At 43.4% G+C, this 26,662-nt stretch overlaps 1 protein-coding gene across 1 annotated transcript in view; it reads right to left on the bottom strand.

Moving 5' to 3' along the window:
• QPCT (glutaminyl-peptide cyclotransferase) overlaps positions 1 to 21,947 on the bottom strand; it is a 425,195-nt gene extending 403,248 nt beyond the window's left edge. Inside the window, exon 1 of the mRNA XM_073627561.1 lies at positions 21,717 to 21,947. Coding sequence (XP_073483662.1) covers positions 21,717 to 21,809 — 93 coding nt within the window. The 5' untranslated portion in view covers positions 21,810 to 21,947. The remainder of the gene's footprint in view (positions 1 to 21,716) is intronic.
• Between the last annotated feature and the right edge of the window lie 4,715 nt (positions 21,948 to 26,662).

Genomic DNA, 26,662 nt, shown 5'->3' with positions numbered 1-26,662 from the left:
ATACCTAAAAGATGGTTCGATGGGATAGAAACCCAATTTAGGGAGCTTATTTGGAGGGAAAAAAATAACAAGGATAAAATTATCGACATTACAATATGGCAAGGAGGAGGGGGGACTTGCTGTCCCTCATCCCAGAATGTACTATTTAGCATCCCAATTACAACAGCTAAGAGGATGGGGCTTATTGGATCCCAAAGACCCGATTCGTATGCTTATAACATTAGATGAAAATAATTATTCAGCCCTGGCAAGCTTGGAGGCGGGGTTCTTACACTTGGACCCGGAAGCCCCTACGATTAAATTGTTGATTATGCTCTGGTCCTTCGTTAAGAAATTACTGGGCGTTACAGGTTTTTTGTCCTGCACACCTCTTTGGCAAAACAGACAACTTAAAGAAATACAAAAATTAAAAGGTTTTAAGAACTGGGAGGACGCAGGCATCAAATATATTTCACAACTATACCAAGATAATAGCCTTAAATCATTCCAGCAGATTCAAATAGAGTTTGAGATCCCGCACAATAATTTCTATAAGTATCTTCAATTGCGACATGCCATACAAACCCAAAGTAGAACTGCCAGGATCCACCATACAGAACATCCGATTATTCAGGAAGTTTTTATGGAGGAAGCTAAAAAGGGGATGATATCTCGCTGCTATAGCAATCTCCTTACGCGAATACAAGATTCCTCTAGACTACCATGTAGATAGCGTTGGGAGGAGGACATAGGGGCAATAGATGGAGATAGTTGGGATATATGCCTGGTGAATGCCCCCCTGGTTTCATTATCTGCATCCCAGAAAATCTCACACCTTTATTTACTACATAGGGCATACAGAACTCCCCTTCAACTTTATAAATGGGGAATTAGAGACTCTCCCCTGTGCCCAAAATGTGAATGCGATCATGGGGACTTGCTCCATATGATCTGGTAATGCCCCAAATTATTCAGGTACTGGAAGGATGTACTAGACACGATATCGGAAATATATATGATACCTCTTGAGAGAACCCCAGTAACATGTATACTGGGAGGAATAGATGATGAGTCGATACCCCCACCCACTCGTATAGCGCTCATTCGTCTATTATACATGGCAAGGAAACTAATTGCTCAGTGGTGGATTACTCCGCGAGTACTCACCAAGAAGCAATGGATAGACAGTGTTAATAGGCTTCTAATAAGAGAAAAGATTGCTTACCAACATAGAAAGGTCCCACAAAAGTTCCTATCGATATGGCAGGCGTGGTTGGAGGTTCCTGGTCTAGCCCCACACCAATTAATTAAAGATAGGTTACTTCTGGGTTGATGTAGACATGACCATTATATGGAAATTGAACATATGTAAAGGAAAGGGATATACAGGGCAATACGTTCCCTGTGAGGTATAAGGCAGAGTGTGTTATGTTGCAATGTATGGCATGATTTTGCTTTGTTTTGCTACTGTTTTTCTCTTTTTCTCTCTTCTTTCTTCCTTCTTCTCTTTCTCTATTAATGTTTTCTTTTCTTCTCCTTTACCAGAGAATATTATATTGAACTAAATATAATGAATCTAAGCAAGGATAATAGAGTTATAGTGCACTGGGTTTGATCCCACTGATCCTGCTAGGAGATCACTATGTCTCCCCTTTTTATAGTTTAAGGTTATAGTAAAACATTGGAGTTCTTACTGTATAACGGTGACACTATTGCAGTTGGAATCTGATTATATTATTTGACATCTAGATACGTACTCTTTAGGAGTCATATTACACGCTGGATTTATTGTTAAAGGATAATAGTGCACTAGTCTTTACACTTGATAGAATGCAAATAGAGCCTCCTTCTGGCAATCTTAAAATGTTGATAACTGTATCCATAACAGGATATGTTAGAACTCCAAGATGTGTATACATTCAGTATTCTAACCTGTATGCTGTATAATTTTGTTTCTTATGCAAAATAAAAACCTTTCTGATTTAAAAAAAAAAGAGCATATTAAATAAGGGCATTAACCAATGCATCCCATTGGGTAATAAATTTAAAAGAGCTGGATGGCTTAAATCCAATGTAAAAATGCATATAAAAACAAAAATACAAGGTTGAGGGATCAGTATTCAGACTTTATAAAGAATGCAACAAGAAATGTAAGGGTGCAATTAGGGCGGCTAAGATAGAACACGAAACATACATAGTGGAGGAGAGCAAACAGAATCCCAAGAAATTCTTTAAGTATGTAAACAGTAAAAAAGGGAGAACAGACCATATTGGCCCCATAAAGAATGAGGATGGTCATCTGGTTACAAGGGATGGGGATATGGTGAAGGTATTGAATTTATTTTTCTCCTCAGTCTTCACAAGGGGATCGGGGTCTTCGGTAACCAAAAGTGTTTATCCTTATGACACAACACAGGAAGCGCCTCCATGGTTAACAGAGGACAGAATTAAAATTAGACTTGGGAAACTTAACATTAATAAATCACCGGGACCAGGTGGCTTGCATCCGAGGGTACTTATGGAACTTAGTCAAGTAATTGCCAGACCATTGTTCCTAATTTTTACTGACTGTCTAATGACTGGAATGGTACCAGGTGATTGGAAAAAAGCCAATGTAGCACCAATATTTAAAATAGGCCCAAAATACATGCCTGGGAATTACAGACCAGTTAGCCTAACATCAATAGTATGCAAGCTCTTGAAGGGGATGATTAGGGACTATATACAAGATTTTAGTAACGAGAACGGCATCATTAGCAGTATTCATGAAGAATCGTTCTTGTCAAACCAATCTGTTAACCTTCTATGAGGAGGTGAGTTGCCATCTAGATAAAGGAAGGCCCATAGACGTGGTGTATCTGGATTTTGCAAAAGCATTTGACACAGTTCCTCATAAATGGAAAAGGACCTGGGGGTCCTAGTAGATGATAGGCTCAGCAATGCCAAGCTGCTGCTAACAAAGCAAACAAAATATTGGCATGCATTAAAAAGGGGATCAACTCCAGAGATAAAACGATAATTCTCCCGCTCTACAAGACTCTGGTCCAGCCGCACCTAGAGCATGCTGTCCAGTTCTGGGCACCAGTCCTCAGGAAGGATGTACTGCAAATGGAGCAAGTACAAAGAAGGGCAACTAAGCTAATAAAGGGTCTGGAGGACATTAGTTATGAGGAAAGGTTGCCAGCGCTGAACTTATTCTCTCTGGAGAAGAGATGCTTGAGAGGGGATATGATTTCAATTAATAAATACCGTAGTGGTGACCAAACAATAGGGATACAGGGATATACAACATACAGGTATATACAATGTAACACTGACATACTGTATAATTAAACACGTAGGTTGGACTTGATGGACTTGTGTCTTTTTTCAACCTCACCTACTATGTAACTATGTAACTATTAGTGCATTCCAATGAGCAACAAATAAAAGAACAAAACTTGAAGTGATACTAAAGTCTCATTTTTTTTTCATAAGGATAAACACTGCAGTTTTGGTTACCGAAGACCCCGATCCCCTTGTGAAGACTGAGGAGAAAAATAAATTCAATACCTTCGCCATATCCCCATCCTTTATAACCAGATGACCGTCCTCATTCTTTATGGGGCCAATATGGTCTGTTCTTCCTTTTTTACTGTTTACATACTTAAAGAATTTCTTGGGATTTTGTTTTCTCTCCTCCGCTATGTGTGTTTCGTGTTCTAGCTTAGCCGCCCTAATTGCACCCTTACATTTCTTGTTGCATTCTTTATAAAGTCTGAATGCTGATGATGATCCCTCAACCTTGTATTTTTTGAAGGCCTTCTCCTTTGCTTTTATATGCATTTTTACATTGGATTTAAGCCATCCAGGACTTTTGTTAGCTCTTTTAAATTTATTACCCAATGGGATGCATTGGTTAATGCCCTTATTTAATATGCTCTTAAAGCAAACCCATCTCTCCTACATGTTCTTTGTTCCTAAGATTTTATCCCAACTTATGCCTTCTAACGTTTGTAGTTTAGGGTAGTTGGCTCTTTTGAAATTCAGTGTCTTTGTATTCCCCTTACTGTATGTTTCCTATTTGTGTGATTTATACTGAAGCCAATTGACCTATGGACGCGGTTTCCTAAATTGCAACGTATTTCCACATCCGCGATCAGGTCTGTATTGTTGGTAATCAGTAGATCAAGTAACGCTTTATTTCTAGTTGGTGCGTCTACCCTCTGAGCCATGAAATTGTCCTGCAAGACATTTAGGAACTGGCGAGCCTTAGACGAATGTGTGGTTCCCTCCGCCCAGTCTATGTCTGGATAATTAAAATCCCCCACTATCATAATACTTCCCATCCTTGCTGCTAATCCAACTTGTAATAGGAGATCCACCTCCCCCTCCTCCCTTAAGGTTAGGGGGCCTATAGCATACTCCCAGTAATATTTTCCCCTTAGCTTCATCCCTTTGGAGCTCTACCTATTATGATTCCACCTACTCCCTAGCTCCCTTAGTGATGTCATCTCTCATATTCACTTGTACATTATTCTTGATATATAGGCATACCCCTCCCCTTTTTTTACCCTCTCTATCCCTATGATAAAGGGTATACCCTTGAATGGTTGCCAGCCAATCATGAGAGCTGTTGAACCAGGTCTCTGAAATACTCACAAAATCCAAATCCTCCTTATACAACAGTATCTCTAGTTCACCCATCTTGTCCGCCAGGCACCTGGCATTGGTGAACATGCCCCGTAGTTTAGACCGGTCGCATACTATTCTCTTATTGGGTGTTCTGAGATTGCAACTAGGACTTGTTACTATAATTACCTTGGGTTTATGTGCTTTAGTCAACCTACCACTAATGCCCCCAATACTACCCTCTGGAATATGTTCTGCGCTGACAATCTCTACCTCGCCTAGTTTAAAAACCCCTCTAACTTTTTGGCCAGCTTTACTCCCTTGCTGATCTGCACCCATGTAACATGTTCCCAGTGCTGCAGCCGCCGCTCACTGCACCCCCCTCCCTAGGTGGTAGATTAACTGTAATGCTGGTGCTGGTGCAATGCTTAACAGGCTCCTAATCCAAAAAATAATAAATGCTAATTTTTTTAACTGCAAAAAGATGTGCATTTATTATTTTTGTACAAAGGTGAACTTATCTTTTAATATATTTTCACGTGTCATTTAGTGTTCCACATGGAAAAGTATGGTGGCACTCTCTCTGGGCTCTCAGGAGGCGCCTGAGGATGTCTAGGATTGGATTAAATGTGTAGGGACATGGTTAATGCATTTCACTTCCAGTGTTGTGGAACACATGTCAGCTCTGGGGACCATCTGAAAAGAGCGGTGGCGTTCTTAGAGTAATATAGCAAGTATCATAGTGCCTAGAGAGAGCAGCACTGTACTATGTGAGTGACAATTTGTAATTTATTTTAAAATAAAGTATATATGGTTTTACGCCATGGGATCCTCCCTCTGTGATCACTGGAGCACTGGTGCACAGAGGATAGAATCCTTTCTAAAAAGGGAGGTGGAGGGCACAAATTACCACTACTGACACCCGGGTCACCTTCCTTGACTCTGGACAGACGGCCTTGGACTCCAGGATCACAACGGTGGAGTCTACAGTGGCTCACAATCGATCCCAGCTTATTCATTTGCATCTCTGGGCTGAGGACATTGCAAACAGTAGTAGAATTTGGGGCATCCCTGAGGCCACCACTGCTCCAGATCTACATGCTGCTGTCCTGGCAATCTTCCAAAAATATCTGGACCGGGTCCCTACCACAGCTGTACAGCTTAAAAGAGTTCACACAGTGCTTCATTTCCATGCTCCCGCTCAGAGACATGCTTTGCAGAGTGCATTATTACAGAGAGAAGGAACCTATCGTACAAAATGCCTGGCACATGGGCCCCACAGAGTTTGTTGTTGCCACAATTTGAGATGCAAAAGCCACATACTAACAGGGCTTCCCATTGCAAATTCTCATATAGAAGGAGAATCAGCAATTTACCTTGTTCTCTCCGGATCAGGCCCTGGCACTTTTTACCTTTTTGGGGACCAAGCCCATGGAGGTCTCAAACTGATTAGAGGTGACTTTGGAACAGAATGGGCCCTCCTCGACTCTCCCGCTGCCACAAAGGAGAAGACGATCCTGCTCTAGGAGCTTAACTGTATCAGCCTCTTGTTCCAGACCATCAGACCATGAGTTGTAAATAGTACAGGCTTGAAACATTTCAGTTCCTCTGCTGGATCTCTACTTGTTGGGGAGACCTCTGGGTGTTACATCAGAAGATAAATCCCCAGTGAAGATGTGTTCCTATTTTCTGTTCACCCCAGGATGGGTCCTTGTTGTGTTGCGACCTCTCTCCTTTACAAATGGGTTTCACTGAACAGCACCTTAAATTGATGCTCCTGGTCCACCCATGGGCCTATGCCAGAAATGCCACATTCCAAGGGACCATGTCACTAGGGCCACAGAGACGACAGATGCTACCAAGTAGGCCTCTACCTATCACCCAATGGGATAGTTTGTTTACGGAGTCTCAGGAATGGGACACATAATTTACTGGGTAGTTTGTAAATGGTAGGCCCTTACAAGGTAACCCTCTGACGCTTCATATATAGAAACTGGCACTCTGATTTTCCGGTTGAGTGCAGTGGGATGGGGCACCTCTGTTATCCTGCTTAAGACCGTACCTGACAATTTCGTACAGTTCCCTAAAGTAAACTTAGCATCGCTCTCGGATACTTATGGTGCCGGGAGGGGTTGAACTATGGGTGCTCCCTTAAATTACTCTGTTCCATTGCAGTTTTGTATATTCTGTTGGGAAGCAGCACAGGAGCCTGTAGCCGCTTCAATCTGGTTTGGATTTTAGTTAGATTTTTTTTCTTTTACTATGTGTGATCGCCCATAGTCTGATGTTGGTCCGTTTGTACTTAGTGGTGCCGCTTCAAGCTTAGGTGTAAAGTCCTGTTGGTACTCCAGGATTGTAAGGATGCTAGCATGAAGAGTAACTTATCAAATGAGAAGTGAGAATTAGAGCAGGAAGCTGCCGCTCACCTAAGCCGATCCTAATAGGGATGTGTACATGTGAAGGCCTCAGTCATTGCCGCACCTCAGATTATGCCCACTGATGCATTTTGCTCCACCTACCAGTGTGAAAACCTGATCTCTACAATTAAGCCCCGATGGGCAGGACGTAACGCATCAGGGGGCATGGTCTGGTGAACAGCATTGACTTAGGATTTGACATGTACGCATCCCTATTAGGATTGGCTTAGGTAAGTGACGGCTTTCTGCTCTAATAGTCTGATGCTGAGTTCAAATAGGGATGCCCTGAGATGACTCCGTGGGAGGGTTACTATTGTTTAACTACAGTTGCTCTCAGCTCACTAGGGAGTCTACGTGTCCCGTTCTACTACTCTCTGTTGGGGCTGCACCCTACCAGGGAGTTTTATATACTTTTTTCATACGTTTTCATTCTTCTCATTCCTTTTTTCTTTCCTCTCCACACTCCCCACCCCCCCCTTCATTGTTTTTTTTTTCTGCAGCAGGGACGCCCAGGTCTGAGATCCTGATACCATGCCCGTGGTGAACTTCCTCTCATGGCATGAATGTTCCAGAGAAGCAAACACAGGTGCTGGGTAAAATTTGGTGAAATCAAGCCTACACAGCATTAAAATGGAGAGATTATCCAAAACTTGGTACCACTAGTACAATTTTCAATACTCATTTTCAATAATATTTTGTGGGCCTCTTGTGGGTCTGAAAAAACAACATGGGCAGCTTTGTGGAAACCTGGCTACTGGGGCCCCAGCTGCATGTTTTCCTTCCTCTCACCCACCCCCCTTTTTTTATTAGCTTGTTTTTCTTCACCTTGTGTTCTCCTCTTCTGTCCCCCTCCCCGCTTTTTTTATCTTTCTATAAGTGATTGTTTATAGTCACCTATCAGTCAGTTTATAATCACCTATCATCGGGTTCTACAGCTGATAGATATTTGAGAAATAAAAAAGATGTATCTCTGCACTGTGGTGGGGCGGCAGCTGACACAGATAAGTAATATACCAAACTTATAAATAATCTTAAGAAAAAGTGTGTAGTGCCAAAAGTAAATGAACAGTGATGAGATGAGAATACTGTGTTATAAATGGACAGCGCATTGAAATAAAGTCCAAAAAAAGTGTTAAAGCAAAAAGATGCTAAAGTGAAAAAAAAATATATATATAAGTCCAATCTTTTGGATGGAAATCAACAATAAAAAAAACAATTTGGTGAAAAATATAGATTTAAATGCACAGTCCCATGATAGGATCAGCAATATAAACTTATTGGTGAAAACACAATAGTTCAGTTCAAAGATGTGCACAAAAATTTGGTGGTGACTTGAAAATTGAAAAGGTTGAATCCAGTACAGTGCTCCAGAATCATCCACCGCACCCCTGTGAAATGGACACTCACCGGAAAAGCATATGACAATGGGTGCCATTGCCGACCCAGTATTGGACAGTGGCCTGACGTCAACACTAGTGGTAGCAGGGGAGGGCAGGTCAGCACTGCTAGCAGGGGAGCAGACACTAGTCGATACCGGGTCGGCAGTGGCACCCATTGTCATATGTTTTTATGATTCATTTTATTTTGGCTTTTAACATACAATTCCAATAAATACTACACTATGGAGACTTCATCTGGCTCCCGGTGAGCTTTATTTACTACAGCTACATCTGGATCGTGCGAGTTGCTGAACAGCCTTCCCCACAACAGATCTACACTGAGTGCGTGCTTTTCCAGTGAGTGTCCATTTCACAGGGGTGCGGTGGATAATTCTGGAGCACTGTACTGGATTCACCTCTTCACTTTTCAAGTCACCACCAGGTCCCTCCCTGCTCAGTGAGCAGAGACGGACCTGCCATCTCCCGTTGAGCTGGCGGGGATCCACCCCGTGTGAAAGGGGCCTTAGGTTTATAATCTACCAGAACACCCAGAAATGTCTTGACTACTGACTACCCCCAGTCAATTTTTGTATAAATAATACTATTCCAAATATTTTATCCTAATTATTTTTTCCTATTTCTTCAAATCACAGGAACACTATATATGTATACGCTGTACAAGTGCTGTATGGCTGATAAACAAGTGTATATACTGTATGTTTAGATTTCTAGGTATTAGGCATTTTCCAGTACAACAACTCTAATTCATTGACTGCCCTGGGGGAAGTTAATCTACCACAGTGCCACTGTGTCTGGGTTAAATAAAAAATATAAGACTATGTAGGTCAAAAAAAAAAAAAAATATATATATATATATATATATATATATATATATATATATATATATATATATATATATATATATATATATATATATATATATATTTCTATGCAAAAATGATGTGCACTTTGTTGTCCCTTCAAACTACTTAAAAACTGAATATTCTATCCAAAAAGAACCCTGCAAAAAATAAAAGCAAATGTGCTACCACCTATGGTAAACCACAAAACCCAACTCAATGGATTTTTGGACTTTCATGTATTTTTTGTACTTTGTACTACTATCACAAAGAGGCTTATAAGCTCCTTGTGATATTAGTCACATATTAGTCACAGGTCCTCTTTTTGGAAAATGAGGGGTCTATTAGATGTCCCCTGCCACAAGCACAAATGTATGTAAAATCATGATAAACAAAACTAAACAACTAAAACTTTTTATTGACTAGTTGGTTTTAAAAAAATGTGTTATGGTAGATATTCTCTAATTTATTCTGTTTAAAATGACACTGGAATTATGATTCTATACAAAAGCACTGCAAAGTTATTTGAGAATGAAATAAAGGATTTCTTTTTAATTTCACACGTTTTTAACATGACACTAAAAAAATGAATGAACAAAACAAATAAAACATTTAAATAATTAATAACATAGAAATAAAAAATAAAAAAAATCAGCAGGAAAATTATAGTTGTAGGGAAAAGGGGAGGATGGAGGTAATTAGGGCTGATTAGGGTAAACTAAGGGTTAATGAGGGTTCAAATAGATACTTTTTTTTTTCACTTGTCAGGTTGTTTTAACCACCAGCTGCAGAAGTTTTTACCCCCTTCACGACCTTCATGCTATTTAGCACTGTACTATTTCAACTGGTAATTGCGTGTTCATGCAATGCTGTAACCAAACAAAATTTATATACGGTAATTTTCGCACAAATAGAACTTTCATTTGCTGGCATTTGATCAACACTGTTTTTTTTTTTTATTTTTTATTATATAAACGAAAAATTTTAAAAGAAACCCCAATATTTTTACTTTCTGCTATAAAACATATCCAATAAAATGTCAAAAAAATCTAATTTCTTCATAAATAAAATGTATTCTGCTACATGTCTTTGGCAAAAAAAATACCAATAGGTGTATATTAATTGGTTTGTGTGAAAGCTATAGTGTCTAAAAAACTGTGGTACATATACTGTAATTTTTTTTATACTAGTAATAGCGGTGACCAGCAAGTTATAGTGGGGCTGTGATAGTGTAGCAAACAATCTGACGCTAACTGACACTAATGCCCCGTACACACGATAGGATTTTCCGACGGAAAATGTTTGGTAGTCGGAACTTCCGACTGTGTGTAGGCTTCATCGGACATTTTCCATCGGAATTTCCGTCACACAAAATTTGAGAGCTGGTTCTCAAATTTTCTGACAACAAAATCCATTGTCGGAAATTCTGATCGTGTGTACACAATTCCAACGCACAAAGTTTCACGCATGCTCGGAATCAAGCAGAAGAGCAGCACTGGCTATTGAACTTCATATTTCTCGGCTCATCGTACATGTTGTACATCACCGCGTTCTTGACGTTCGGAATTTCTGACCAAGTTTGTGTGACCGTGTGTATGCAAGACAAATTTGAGCCAACATCCGTCGGAAAATCCTATCGTGTGTACAGGGCATTAGTGGGATCGACTAACACTGACATCACCAGTAACACTAATACAGTGATCAGTGATAATACTATACATTAGGATTAGGCAATCTTTGAGAGGTAGAGATCTACCTGGACAACATGGAGGAATTTCTTTTTTCTAAAAGAAATTAACTAGCAAGATCCCTATAAAAAGTAAAGACTGCATGAAGAAAACGTAGGAAAATCCAATAAAACTAATGTCACTGTAAAAATATAAACTTATCCTACCTTAAAATTTTGCTTCAATGAGAAACTCTGCATTCACTTTAATTCATAATTTTTTTCATATCTGAAGAGTAATTGGTCACCCCCACAAGGTTAATGCTGGAGTTCATCATATAAGCAGAACAACTGGTACTGCAGGCTGATTTGCTTAACTAGTTTCAAGGCCTAGCTATCTTCTCTGATTTCTGGTCAGTGTAAGCAGCATGTAGGGCAGTGTCCAGGTGTTAGTAGTATGTAGGGCAGTGTACAGAGGTCAGTAGTATGTAGGGCAGTGTAAAGAGGTCAGCAGATATGTAGGGCAGTGTACAGAGGTCAATAGTAGGTAAGGTAATATACAGAGGTTGGTAGTAGGTAGGGCAGTGTACAGAGGTCACTAGTAAGTAGGGCAGTGTACAGAGGTCACTAGTAAGTAGGGCAGTGTACAGATGTCAGCAGTAGGTAGGGCAGTGCACAGAGGTCAGCAGGTATGTAGGGCAGTGTACAGAGGTCAGTAGTAGGTAGGGCAGTGTACAGAGGTTGGTAGTAGGTACTACAGAGGTCACTAGTTAGTAGGGCAGTGTACGGAGGTCACTAGTGTGTAGGGCAGTGTACAGAGGTTAGTAGTAGGTAGGGCAGTGTACAGAGTGCAAGGGGCGGGGGCTGTCTTTGCAGGCTAGGATTGGCTGGACGTATGCCTGCGCCGCTCTGTAGAAAGGGTCGGCAAGGCAGGGATGTGTTCAGGAGCTACCTGTCACCTGCCAGCGGTTGACGGTAGCTTGCGATCGACTGGCTACCGACCACCGCTTTACACTGTCACTGTACTAATGACTAGGGATGCACCGAATGGGTTTTTTGGTGCCAAAACTGATACCGAAAATAAATCTTCCTTGATCCTGAAAACCAAAACCGATACCGAAACAACACGATACCGAAAGTGACTGTTTTTAAAAATATTTTTATACAGGAGATAGTCAGAGACTGGGGACATGGTACAGGAGATGGTCAGAGACTGCAGAGATGGTACAGGAGATGATCAGAGACTGCAGAGATGATACAGGAGATGATCAGAGACTGCAGAGATGGTACAGAAGATGATCAGAGACTGCAGAGATGGTACAGGAGATGGTCAGAGACTGAGGACATGGTACAAGAGATGGTCAAAGACTGCAGACATGGTACAGGAGATGGTCAGATACTGCAGACATGGTACAGGAGATGGTCAGAGACTGCAGACATGGTACAGGAGATGGTCAGAGACTGCAGACATGGTACAGGAGATGGTCAGAGACTGCAGACATGGTACAGGAGATGGTCAGAGACTGGGGACATGGTACAGGAGATGTTCAGAGACTGGGGACATGGTACAGGAGATGGTCAGAGACTGCAGACATGGTACAGGAGATGGTCAGAGACTGCAGACATGGTACAGGAGATGGTCAGAGACTGCAGACATGGTACAGGAGATGGTCAGAGAGTGCAGACATGGCACAGGAGATGGTAAGAGACTGGGGACATGGTACAGGAGATGGTCAGACTGCAGACATGGTACAGGATATGGTCAGAGACTGAGGACATGGTACAGGAGATGGTCAGAGACTGGGGACATGGTACAGGAGATGGTAAGAGACTGGGGACATGGTCAGAGAGTCAGAGACTGTGGACATGATACAAGAGATTGATGCAGCCTCACCAGTGCCCGTCAGATGCAGCCAGCCAGTGTCCTTGGTAGTGCAGCCAGTGTCCCCGGTAGTGCAGCCAGTGTCCCCGGTAGTGCAGCCAGTGTCCCCGGTAGTGCAGTCAGTGTCCCCGGTAGTGCAGCCAGTGTCCCCATTGCAGCCAATGTCCCCAGTAGTGCAGCCTGTGTCCCCAGTAGTGCAGCCTGTGTCCTCAGTGGTGCAGCCAGTGTCCCCAGTGCTGCAGCCAGTGTCCCCAGTAGTGCAGCCAGTGTCCCAATTGCAGCCAATGTCCCCAGTAGTGCAACCTGTGTCCCCAGTGGTGCAGCCTGTGTCCCCATTGCAGCCTGCGTCCCCATTGCAGCCTGTGTCCCCAGTAGTGCAGCCTGTGTCCCCAGTATTGCAGCCTGTGTCCCCAGTAGTGCAGCCTGTGTCCCCAGTAGTGCAGCCTGTGTCCCCATTGCAGCCAATGTCCCCAGTAGTGCAGCCTGTGTCCCCATTGCAGCCTGTGTCCCCAGTAGTGCAGCCTGTCTCCCCAGTAGTGCAGACTGTGTCCCCAGTAGTGCAGACTGTGTCCCCAGTAGTGCAGCCTGTGTCCCCATTGCAGCCTGTGTCCCCATTTCAGCCAATGTCCCCAGTAGTGCAGCCAGTGTCCCCATTGCAGCCAGTGTCCCCATTGCAGCCTCTGCTCAGATACCCAAATCAGGAGTCAGGAATTTAGAAAACAGATATTTCTGATAAACTTGATTTAGTTGTATTTGACATGAAACAGGCAAAAACTACTCCTTTAATGATAGTAGGGATGCACCGAAATTTCGGCCGCTGAAACATATCAAAAAGCCGAAAGAGAATTTTTGCCGATACCCAATGGGGAGGGGCCTGGGCGGGGGCCGACTATCAGGGGGGCTTCCTATATCGTAGAAGAGAGGAGAGCCGCTGCCTGTTTGATTACAGCTCTGGGAACATCACAGCTTTCATTTCAATAGCTGTGTGTTCCCCGCTGTGCGTGGTCACATACAGCCCCTCCCCCTTGTCCGGGTACTTTGATAGACAGATCACCCGTCCCAAACAGGCAGCGGCTCTCCTCTCTTCTATGATATAGGAAGCCCCCCTGATAGTCGGCACCAGGGGCCCCGCCCCCACCCAGGCCCAGCCCCATTAGGTATTGGCAAAAATTCTCTTTCGGCTTTTTGCCGAAAGGGCCATTTTCGGACGATATGTTTCGGCGACCGAAATTTCGGTGCATCCCTACTAATGACACTGGTTGGGAAGGGGTACATCTCAGAGTAGTCAAGGGGTTAAGTGTGTGTCTCATAAGTGTTATTGTGTGTATAATGTGCTGCTTTTTACTAAAGATCTGTTTGTTCCTTCTCCTTGCTTTGCAGGGAGAATAAACAAAGAGATCATTCCCTCTATACAGAGTCTTCTGTTTTCAACACAGGGCTCTGAGCTGTGATTGGACACAGCCGATCAGCAGATCCTGGGCATAAATCATTGGCCAGGACCTGTTGAAAAAATCCCACTGTGTCTAATCACAGCAGGAGCAGTGACAGCAGCAGCTGCCAGAGCTGCTGTATGTACACAGCAACTCCCAGCTTCATTTCAAGAGCTGGGAATCACCACCAAGTGTGTGTGTGTGTGTGGGCAATAGTTTGTTTATATTTTACACTGCTCAAGACATCCTGGACACAGATTAGGAAGCATATCTAAATATATAAACTACTGAAAGCATTATTAATATTATATAAACATAGAAAAGTGATGGCAGAAAAAGACCGAGTAGCCCATTGAGTCTGCCCATTTTTATTCTATATATATTTTTTTTGCTTTTGTTTGTTTTTGGGTTTTTTTTGTTAACTTTTTTGTTGGAGTATAGATCTATGATTTTCCTAAGCATGTTTGAAGTCACTTACTGTTGACTGTCGCACTACTCTCTGCTGGAAGTTTATTCCAAGAATCAACTACCCTTTCAGTAAAATAATACTTGCTAAAATTAGTTTTGAACTTTCCTTCAGATAGTTTGAGGTCTCTTGATTTTGGTTCCATATTGAAAAAAACTGCTCTTCTTAAACTTATTCGCCTCCTTGATGTATTTAAAGGTTTCAATCATATCTCCCTTTTCCCTTCTTTCCTCCAGACTGTACATATTAAAGCAGTGTTCCGCCTGGGGAAAAAAAAATAAAATTCAGCAGCTACAAATACTGTAGCTGCTGAATTTTAATATGTGGACACTTACCTGTCCAGGGAGCCTGCGTTGTCAGCACCCCAGCTGATTTTAAGATCGGCTGATGGCGCTGCTGCCGCCATTCTTCGTAAGGGAAACTGGCAGTGAAGCTTTTTGCTACTGTTCATGCGCAAAGCTCGCTGCGCTTTTTTAATTGGCCAGGTGGTGGAGGAAGGAGGAGGGGGGCCGAACTTCCAAGAGACGGCGCTGCGACGCTGTCTCCTGGAAGTGGGAAAGGGTACTTGTAAAAAACAGGTACCCCTTCCCCCCTTCCCCCCAAACGGTGCCAAATGTGGGATCGGAGGGGGGAAGGGAGCAGATAAGCGGAAGTTCCACTTTTGGGTGGAACTTCGCTTTAAGTTCCTGAAGTCGCTCTCAATATGTGTTATCCCCCAGACATTTCACCATTTTTGATACTCGTCTCTGGACTTGTTCTATCTTATTAATATATTTTTGTAAGTGAGGTCTATAGGACTGGTCACAGTATTCTAAATGAGGTCTCATTAAAGATCTGTATAGGGCAGTAATGGTGAACCTTGGCACCCCAGATGTTTTAGAACTTTGTTTCCCATGATGCTCCACTACACTGCAGAGCGCATGAGCATCATGGGAAATGTAGTTCCAAAACATCTGAGGTGCCAAGGTTCGCCATCACTGATAGAGGGGAATAAGAACCTCCTTCCTCCTGCTGGTGATCCCTCTAGTGATGCATCCTAGAACTTTTCCCACTGCCTGGTCACAATGTTTACTCATTTTGCAATCATCTTAAGTAAGAACCCCCAAATATTTTTCTTCTGTAGTGCTGGCTAACACTGTACCCTAATGATGTACTCTATCTCAAGGGATTCTTTTTCCCTAGATGCATTAATTTTTATTTATTATTATTATACAGGATTTATACAGCGCCAACAGTTTGTGCATCGCTTTACGACATGAGGGCAGACAGTAGAGTTACAATACAATTTAATAGAGGAGGGATCAGAGGGTCCTTCTTGATAGAGCCCAAAACCAAAAATATAATACATTGCAGCTTACTAACTGCACACTAGGTTCACACTTACTGTATGTGGGTGTGAGAATGTGTGTAAATCACACACATTCCTGCACCCACAAGCACCTGCAGGCAAAACATGCTTCTCTTTAGCAGACATGCAGGGGTGCCATTAACCAGTTGCCGCATGCCCACCGTCAAATGACGGCAGGGTGGTGCGGCTCTCATTCTGGGATGCCATCATATCACACTAGGACACTGCATTGCTAGGACACAGCGTGACCCCAATCTCTTGTAAAGAGCCGCGTCCAAGTTTTAATCGGCTGTGTCCAATCACAGCTGGTCACATGTAAACCCGGAGATGCCAGTAATCGGCGCTCCTCGCCTCACATTGACAGAGTGTGTGGCGAGGAGAGCCAATCAGCGGCATCTCCACGCAGGGGGACATCTACACATGTAATGTGATCATCAGTGCCCTGATTACAATATAGCATCAATAGTGTCACCAATCAGGGCCCACCATTGCTCACCAGTGCCAGAAATCAGTGCCTACCAGTGCCAGCAATCAGTGCCCACCACTGGCCACAAGTGCCACCAATCAGTGCCCATTAGCGATGCCAGTCAGTGCTGGATATCAGTGCCGCCTATCAGTGTTGCCCATCAATGCCCATCACTGCTGTCCATTAATGCCCATCAGTGTCACCCATCAGTGCCACCCATCAATGCCCATCAGTGCCCATTAGTACCACCTATCAGTGCCGCCTATCAGTGCCCACCAGTGCCACCTAACACTGCCCATCAGTGCCACCTATCAGTGCTCATCAGTGCCACATATCAGTGCCACCTATCAGTGCCCATAAGTGTGGCATAATAGTGCCTCCTCATCAGTGCCATAAGTGCCGCCTCATCAGTGCTCATAAATGCCACCTCATTAATGCCCACCAGTTCAGCCTATCAGTGCCCATCAGTACCGCCTCATCAGCGCACATCAGTGAAGGAGAAAAATTACTTCGTTACAAAATTTACTGACAGAAACTAAGTAAAAAACTTTTTTTTCAAAATTTTGGGTCTTTTTTTTTTTTTTTTTTTTTTTAGTAAAAAATAAAAATCCCAGCAGTGATTAAATACCACCAAAAGAAAGCTCTATTTGTGTGAAGAAAATGATAAAAATTTCATCTGGGTATAGTGTAGCATGACCGCACAATTGTCATTCAAAATGCAACAGCCCTGAAAGCTGAAAAATGGCCTGGGCAGAAAGGGGGTGTAAGTGCCCTGTAGGCAAGTGGTTAAAGTGATTGTAAAGGCAGAAAGTTTTTTATCTTAATGTATTCTATGCATTAAGATAAAAAGCCTTCTGTGTGCAGCAGCCCCCCTAATACTTACCTGAGCCCATCTAGATCCAGCGATGTTGTAGGATTGTCTCGGCTGCCCGGAACTCCCCTCCTCATTAGCTGAGACAGCAGCGTGGCTCTATTGGCTCCCGCTGCTGTCAATCAAAATCGGTCAGCCAATGAGGAGAGAAGGGGGTGGGGCTGGGCCACAGCTCTGTGTCCAAATGAACACATGGAGCTGCAGCTCGGCTCATGTGCCCCCACAGCAAGCTGCTTGCTGTGGGGCACTCAACCAGAGGGAGGGGCCAGGAGCTCCAGCTAGGGACCCAAGAAGAGGAGGATTCAGGTTGCTCTGTGCAAATCCACTGCACAGGGCAGGTAAGTATAACATGTTTGTTATTTTAACAAAACAAAAAAAGAGACTTTACAATCACTTTAATTCCTAATGGCACCCCCACTCATCTAAAAATGCAGTGCAAAAGCACCATGCGGTTTCCCTGTGGCTGAGGTTTTGAAAAGGTGCAGGGATCTTTCAGCAGCCAATTTAACCATTTGCATACTGGGTAGGGTTGTCCCAATACCACTTTTTTAGGACTGAGTACAAGTACCGATACTTTTTTTCAAGTACTCGCAGATACCGATTACCGATACTTTTTTTTTAATGTCACGTGACAGTGTTTTTATTTATTTATTTATTTTTTAACAAGGCTTTCTTTTTTTTCTTTTTTTTAGGGGGGTGGGTGAACGGTGTCTGTGTGTTTTTTTTTAATTTACATTTTTATTATTTTTTACAATAATATTTTTTTTTATTATTTATTGCAATATGTTTTTTTTTTTTTTTTTTTTAAATCAGCCCTGTTTGGGGGCTTTGGTGAGATATCAGGGTTCTTAACAGACCCCTGATATCTCCCCCTTGAGACAGAGAAAGAGACAGAGGATAGAGATTCCCCAGTCACTTTCTCTGCAGCCTCAGCTGCACTGAGAATGAATGGAGAGAAGACAGCGGCTCCTCTCCATTCATAAACTGAGACATCGTAATCACAGGAGATTACAATGTTTCAGTTATGTGAATGGACAGAGTCAGCTGACTCTGTCCATTCACAAAGGAAGGAGGGGGACAGCGGAGAGGGACAGCACAACGGAGGGGGACAGCGGAGAAAGTGGCAGAACGGAGGGGAACAGAGGAAGAGAGAGGGACAGCGCAACGGCGGAACAGAGGGGGACAGAGAAGGAGAGGGGGACAGCGGAACGGCGGAACAGAGGGGGACAGCAGAACGGAGAGGGACAGAGGAACGGAGAGGGACAGCAGAGGGGGACAGCGGAACGGAGGGGGACAGGGGAACGGAGGGGGCATGGAGTATACGGTGACAGTCAGCAGTGATCGCGTGTGGGGGAGTTACAAGCACCGATCACCTCTGTATGTCACTAAAGCAGCTGAAAGCCGCTGGGGGAGAAGCTTGTAACTCCCCCACGCGCCGATCACTGCTGACTGTCCAGGCATCGGGCGAAGCATCGGGAGCATTTGCCCGAGTACAAGTACTTGGGCAAATGCTCGTTATCGGTGCCGATACCGATACTAGTAATAACCCTAATACTGGGCACTCTTACTCCCTTCCTGCCCAGGCCAATTTTCAGTTTTCAGCGCTGTTGCACTTTTAATGACAATTGCGCGGTCATGCAACACTGTACCCAAACAACATTTTTATAATTTATTTTCACACAAATAGAGCTTTCTTTTAGTGGTATTTAATCACCATGGGTTTTTTTATTTTTTTCTAAATAAACAAAAAAAGACAGAAAATTTTGAAAAAACAAACAAACCATTTTCATAGTTTGTTATAACATTTTGCAAACAGATAATTTTCTCTTTCACTGATGTGCGCTGATGGGGCTGCACTGATGAGCACTCATGAGGAGGCACAGATGGACATTGATGTGCACTGACAGGCTGCAATGATGGGCACTGATAGGTGGCACTGATATGCGGCACTAATGGGCACTGGTAGGCCGCACTGATTGGCTCTTTATCTCAATTTGTGATCAGCCGTGTCTGGAGGACACTATGTTCACAGAGTGCGCCACCCACAATCAGCAACGGGCGCGATCATGGGAACCCTTCATATGACGGCGTCCCACGGTGCAGCCGCCATTTGGCTATAGCACGGTCAGCATGTGGTTAAATGAATGGGCTGCTGTGCAGGCGAAAATATGGCATGCAGGGAATATATAGCTGTGAACCTAGCCTTAGGGTAAGAAACAAACATAAGAAGAAGGTGCACCAGCCTAGTGCATTACTATATAACTCTTTTAATAAATAAAAAATAAAACCATTATACTCGCAAAAGGAGAAATATCACAGGCGTTACAAAGAACAAATCATTAGGGGACGCATAACCATCAGGTAGGGTGCAGCTAAATCAGCTAGCCTTAGGGTGCCTACAGCCTGGATAAAGGAGCAGGAGAGACACCTTTGGACAGCAGTCCAATAGATCGAATTGTGTACAACCAGCTATCCCATACATGGTATGAAACTCGACTGGTCCCTGCTGAACAGGCCAAATTCCATGTATGGCCGGCTTTACTCCTGTGTACAAGAGGCCTTAAGTATACTGGCATTTTTTACTGTTATAAATGCAGATTATTGTTTTCATTGTGTCTGTACACACAGGTGTGTTTACATGCGCTTCATTTAAATCAGAAAAAAAAAATCTACATTGCCGGTCAGTATTTTTGTTTGTGTAGGCGCAAATGTGCAGAAATATGTGCATATGCTACACTTCCTTTATTAACCAATTGCCGCCCTCCCTATTGCAGATCAACGTCTGCAATATGGCTCCATTATCCTGACTGGGCATCATATAACGTCCAGCAGGATAAGCTGCTCGTTTGCGCTGACAGGGAGAGCTGATCGGCGGCTCTCCTGACGGGGGGGGGGGGCAGTCTGTGCTTATAATCAGCACATTGATTATCAGTGCAGCCCCTATCAGAGGTGCCCACCAAAATGGCTATCAGTGCCCACCAAAATGGCAATCAGTGCCCATCAAAGTGCCAATATGTGCCCATCAGTAACGCATGTCAGTGACCTTCAAAGATGTCAATCAGTGCCCATCAGTAATGACTGTCAGTGTCTCCCCATCAGTGCTGCCTATCAGTGCCATCTATTAGTCCCCATCAGTGCCACCTATCAATGCCTATTAGTGCCCATCAGTGCCACCTAGCAGTGCCTATCAGTGCCACATATCAGTGCTGCCTATCGGTGCCGATCAGTGCCGCCTATCAGTGCTGCATATCAGTGCCGCTTATCAGTGCTGCATATAAGTGCCTCCTCATCAGTGCCCATCAGTGCCACCTTATCAGTGTCACCTCATCAGTGCCCGTTAGTGCCGACTCATCAGTGCTCATCAGTGCCACCTCATCAGTGCCCGTTATTGCAGCTTCATCAGTGCCCATCAGTGCAGCCTTATCAGTGGCCATCAGTGAAGGAGAAAACAAAATGTTATAACAGAAACCAAGCAAAACTTTTTTTTTTCAAAAATGTTGGTCTTTTTTAGTTTGTTTAGCAAAAAATTAAAAACCCAGTGGTCATCAAATACCACCAAAAGAAAGCTCTATTTGTGGGAAGAAAAGTAGAATAATATTGTTTAGGTATAGTGTTGCATGACTGCGCAATTGTCATTCAAAGGGTGACAGTGCTGAAAGCTGAAAATTGGGCTGTGCAGGAAGGGGGGAAAGTGCCCAGTATTAAAGTTGTTAAAATAAATCTAGAACAATTTCTACGCTTGTGTACACACCAATATGCAAAAATACATGCGTGCTATACATCAGTAAAGTGTGCAAGTATCCTAAAAAGGAAAACGAATACAGCCACCACATCTAAGAATTGGTAAACTGCAATATAATAAATGTTTGCTTTTGGATTTAATACCATGGAACATCCAATCAGGGTCCATGGATTAAGAAAACAGCCATTTCTACAATAAACTTGATCATTATTTGACATGAAAACAGGCAAACATTATTGGATGCAATAACTTGTTCCGCCAGTAAGGCGTCCTACAGGAAGTGAATTTCCACTGAAGCAGACTTGGAGGATGTTATGCCTAAATATAATAATAATGGAACATCCTATCCAAAGAGAGCCTGGAAAAAACAAAACAGCTGGCACTTATGGTGAACCACAAAACCCAATTTAAACTGCTTATCCATACATGTAAATGTATACAATGTTGCCAAGTTCTGCCAGGTATTATAAGTACACTGGAAGAGACCTCCCTTCATGGAGAAAAGGAGAAAGAAACCCACCAGGATGTGGATTGTGTGGAAAAGAAAAATCTGGAAAAGTCACATGTTGCAGCTTACACTGTACACTGTGCCCACTCACTTTCTCCGCTGTCCATAGAGTGTTCCCGATATGGCCGGTGATCACACAGATGTGAAGACACAGGTAGATCATCGCCAGCAGGCAGACAGCCATGGTTCCTTCTTTATCAAAGTCTCCTATCAGATGAGAGCCAGCTTCTTTATCCAGCAACCCCTGCTGGTTCTAACGGTCACACTGCAGAGCAGAGGAGAAGTCACAGGTAGGCGGAGAGACAACATAGGGGGGGAGGTATATAACACATATAAAACATCTGCTACGTCATCCTGTGCAGTTCGGGTGGGAGCTGAGACCAGGAAGTTTCAGGATTTATTGTTATCTGGTTTGTTATTGGCACATTACAGGCTTCCTTGTTTACAAAACAAAAATCGGAGTTTTATTAAAAAGATGCTTTAGTATCAATTTTGAATCCACTTAGGAGTGAATGCTGATCATGTGTTACTAACCTGCTCTGGTGTTTACTTATTAGAAATCCTAGGAGTAGAGCTGCAGGCACAGTAGTACATTATTCACAATCACACACAGGTAAGATAAATACTTCTATGGCCTGATTTGGAACAAAGTCCCTCTGTCCTCCTCATTTGTCCCTCATTTTGGTCTGATCTATATAGTTGTATATAAAATGCAATTTTATCTTTCAAAAAGCGTTTCCCAGTGCTAAACCTTTCATCCAATTTGTAAATCGCTGCATTTGTAAATTTCAAAAGCCAATATAACAGAATATTAGTGGTAAACAAAAAACACTTGTGGGTTTACTCATCATTTTTTTGTATAGTTCTCCCTTAACCACTTAAAAGAGAATTATGTTTTTTGGGTTTTTTTTCCAGATTCATACTTATCTAGGTGGACGCTGCATATAACACGTCTGTCCCCACGGCGCCTCTGCACTGAGAACCGAGTGATCGAACATCGCCGAGGGCTCGATTCTCACAGCTCCCCGAGCAGAATGCTGCTGAATGTCAATGAGCAGCTCTCCACTCTGCTCCCCCGTGCTCACTGGAGCGAGGAGGAGCGGCCGTCTCATGCTCTCATCAGCTCGCTGAGAGGCTGAGACGTTTATTAGTCCAGGGCAGGCACCTCGGATCCAGACTTTATTGTTGTGGTGACACAGTGCCTGGGCTGATTCCTGTGACGTCAGCAGAGAGATCTCTGCTGAAAACAGGTCACAGGAGTGCAAAACGAATTGCACTCCTGTGACCCATAGGAGAAGCCCAGCCAAACGAGCTCAGGCTGGACTTCTCCTTTAAGGTACTGGAAGGATTTACCCACTTAATGACCAGGCTATTGTTTGCGATACGGCACTGCGTCAGTTTAACTGATAATTGCGCGGTCGTGCGACGTTGTACCCAAACAAAATTGATGTCCCATTGATGTTTTTTTCCCACAAATAGAGCTTTCTTTTGGTGGTATTTGATGACCTCTGCGGTTTTTATTTGCGCTATAACCAAAAAAAAAAATGAAAACACTATTTTTTACTTTTTTGCTATAATAAATATCCCCCCAACAAATGTAAAAAAACACATTTCTTCATCAGTTTAGGCCAATATGTATTATTTTACACATTTTTGCTAATTGCAATACGTTTATATTAACTGGTTTGTGCAAAAGTTATAGCGCCTACAAAATAGGGGATAGATTTATGGCATTCTTCTTAATATTATTTTTATTACTAGTAATGGCGGTGATCAGCGATTTTTAGTGGGACTGTGGCATTGCAGCAGACAGATCGGACACTTTTGACACTTTTTTAGGACCAGTGACATTATTACAGTGATCAGAGCTAAAAATAGCCACTGATCACTGTATAAATGACACTGGCAGGGAAGGGGTTAACACTAGAGGGCGATAAAGGGGTTAAGTGTGTCCTAGGGAGGTGTTTCTAACTGTGGGGAGTGGACTGACTGGGAGTACAGAAAGATCGCTGTTCCTGATCACTAGGAACAGGCAATCTCACTGAACTCTCCTGTCAGAACAAGGATCTGCTTTGTTTACACTGGCAGATCCCCGTTCTGCCTCTCTGAGGAGTGATCGTGGGTGGCCGGCAGACATCGTGGCCGCCAGACCCGCGCATGGGCTTGCCCTGCTGTGCAGCGGGTGTGCACCCATAGTGACTCGTGCACGAAATGACGTAAGAGTATGTCGTTTTGCGCAATAGGGCCACCCTGCCGTAGTATATATGCGGTGAGCGGTCCTTAAGTGGTTAAGGGGGTGTGACGGGTGTGTCCTATGCCTACATACTTTTGATAATAGGTGTCCCTCCTTCCCATCTCAAAAAGCTGGGGAGGTATGCATACAATACTTTGTGCATTCCTATGCAGGCAGCACCATTCATGTTTATTGGGATACAGCGGATGTGTAGACACAGCCGCTGTGTCCCAATATGACATCCGTGTGGGTGCGAGTGCATGCAGGTCCCCGAACTCACACTGTGTTTGGGGACCCGTGCCCACACACACTCGCCCCTCATACACTTGCACCATCATAATGGGACACACACAGCTGCTGTGTCCCAATAGACATGAATGGGATTGCCTGAATGGGGATGCACAAAAAACAGGAGGATGAACAGAAAGGACTGTTGTAAGAGGACCAGGGTGGATTTGATTTAAATCTAGTCGATTGAAATCACGATTTAAATCATGATTTAAATCACTAGTAAAAAGTCTTGATTTAAATCAACTTGATCTAAATCATAATTTTTTAAAGAGCAACTGTCATCTTTGTCCCACAGCGGCTCCTCTTTTGACCTGCTGTTGACTCACAGACAGTCCCATTCACTTTAATGGGCTTTGTAAGGACTTATTCTTGCTGGTAGCTAGAATCTTTAATATTTGCAAACAAAATGAAGGTTTCCTATTTTGAATAATAAGCTGTCAGGTTAGTAAAACAGCGCTATCAGAACCGATTCAATCATACAGTTTGTAGTGTACATAGATTTGCAAAACAACGGGATGAAAGAATATTCCTGAACTTTGGTTTATCTCATGGTTACTGTGCAATGCAGTGCATGTTATCTCAGCTTGCAGAGCTTGGATTCATTAAATGAGGTTACCAAAAATGTAAATATTGCAGAATATACAGCCTTATGCTACATAACTAAGCTCCATTTCATGCTGAATAAACAAAATTATTAATGTATCTTAAATAAAAAACTATCTTTCAATAAATTTTTACTCCAAAAGCATCTTATTAAAATACATTTGAAAGTTTTTAAAAAATGTATTTAAATTAACAAGATCCCATTTTTTTTTTAAAGAATTGATTTATATCCACCCTGAAGAATACCGTTGTAAGAGGCACCAGGGAGTCTAGGATAGAGGACCACAGTGGACAAGTTCAGAGCTGGAGGTGACAGCGCCTTGTCCAGGATGATATCCAAAGGCTGAGCAGGTGGAGATCCTGATGAGGGAAGGCGGGGCGGCAACTCGACTCCTGGTCCAGTGGGGGAGGCCATCCCAGGAGGGTCGCGCAGAGTCAGCCGAAGGATATTGGCTGGGGGTTCTTGCAAGTTGGTGACTCCAGTGCCCTTGGGAGACACAGGCAGGTCTATGGGTGCCTCAACCTCGAGCATCTTCTGGAAGAGACCTCACAATGGGGACAGCGAGCTTGGCGTCTCCGACAGGACGGACAAATGACCCGGAGTTCTTCACGGGTACCCATGCGAAACAGGGTGAACCCTACATCAGACATGTAATGAGCTCCGGTATCAATAGTGACCGGCACCTTCTTCCATGGTAGTTACTATCTGGGTATAATGGCTTGTAGCATGCACGTGCAGGACCCGAGCGTCATTCAGGGATCAGTGGCTATATACACCCCTTATCAACATCCCTGCCAATCTTGTGAGGGTACCCCATGCACGAGCCAATCAGTTAGCACACATGCTTGGGTCACATGACCTATTGCTGGTCAAACCTGGACAAGTTCTAGAAAACAAACTAACTACAGCCATGGCCTCTTTAGTGATAATCTTCATCTGCATGTGGTGGGAGTATCCTGCCGACTACGCCAAGTTGTGGGCAGGGTCTACTACGCCTGTGCACATGGAGTATACTTTGCGTAAAAGCGTGCTCATCAATGCCCGGAACCAGGCAGGGACTATGACCATGTGAAAAATCGCATATTAACCACTAGTTTGGGTACAGTGTTGTTTGACCGCGCAATTGTCATTCAAACTGCGACAGCACTGAAAGCTGAAAATTGGTCTGGGCAGGAAGGTATATAAGTGCCCTGTATTGAAGTGGTTAAGGCAGTTCCCCAACTTAGATATGAGCGTTACTGTTTGTAGTGTTGCAGTGCAGAGTTCATAGAAACATAGAAAAGTGACGACAGAAAAAGATAGAGTAGTCCACCTAGTCTGCCCATTTTAGTTCCTCTGTCAATTCCCCTGACAAGTGTTTTGTCCGATATTGCTACACACTGGGGGTTATTTACAAAAGGCAAATCCACTTTGCACTGAAAGTGAACTTGGAAGTGCAGTCGCTCTAAATCTAAGGGGTAGATCTGAAATGAGTGGAAGCTCTGCTGATTTTACCATCCAATCATGTGCAAGCTAAAATGCTGTTTTTTATTTTCCTTGCATGTCCCCCTCGGATCTACAGCGACTTTACTTCTAAGTGCACTTTCAGTGCAAAGTGTATTTTCCTTTAGTAAATAACCCCCAATGCACCTGTATGTTTTGCATAAGGAGGGAAGTGCAGAGCCTGCGACCACTCCACCTGTCCAGCGCCCTCTCTTACCTCCCAGTAACAGAATGGAGTCCAACTGAGCACATTGTGGGTTCCATCGTTGCTCATTAACTCTTTCCTTTCTGTACCTCATGATCAGGCCTTGAATCTTTCTAATACTAGTCTGCTCCCAGGGAAGGGAGATGGACTGCTAGGGAGGAAGCCAGCACACTGACCCCCTCGCTACTGGAGGACCTGTCACCTAACCAGGTACTGCATCAA

Source organism: Aquarana catesbeiana, linkage group LG04, assembly GCF_042186555.1.
Source record: "Aquarana catesbeiana isolate 2022-GZ linkage group LG04, ASM4218655v1, whole genome shotgun sequence".
Lineage (NCBI taxonomy): Eukaryota > Metazoa > Chordata > Amphibia > Anura > Ranidae > Aquarana > Aquarana catesbeiana.
This window is presented reverse-complemented; position numbering and strand designations above follow the sequence as displayed.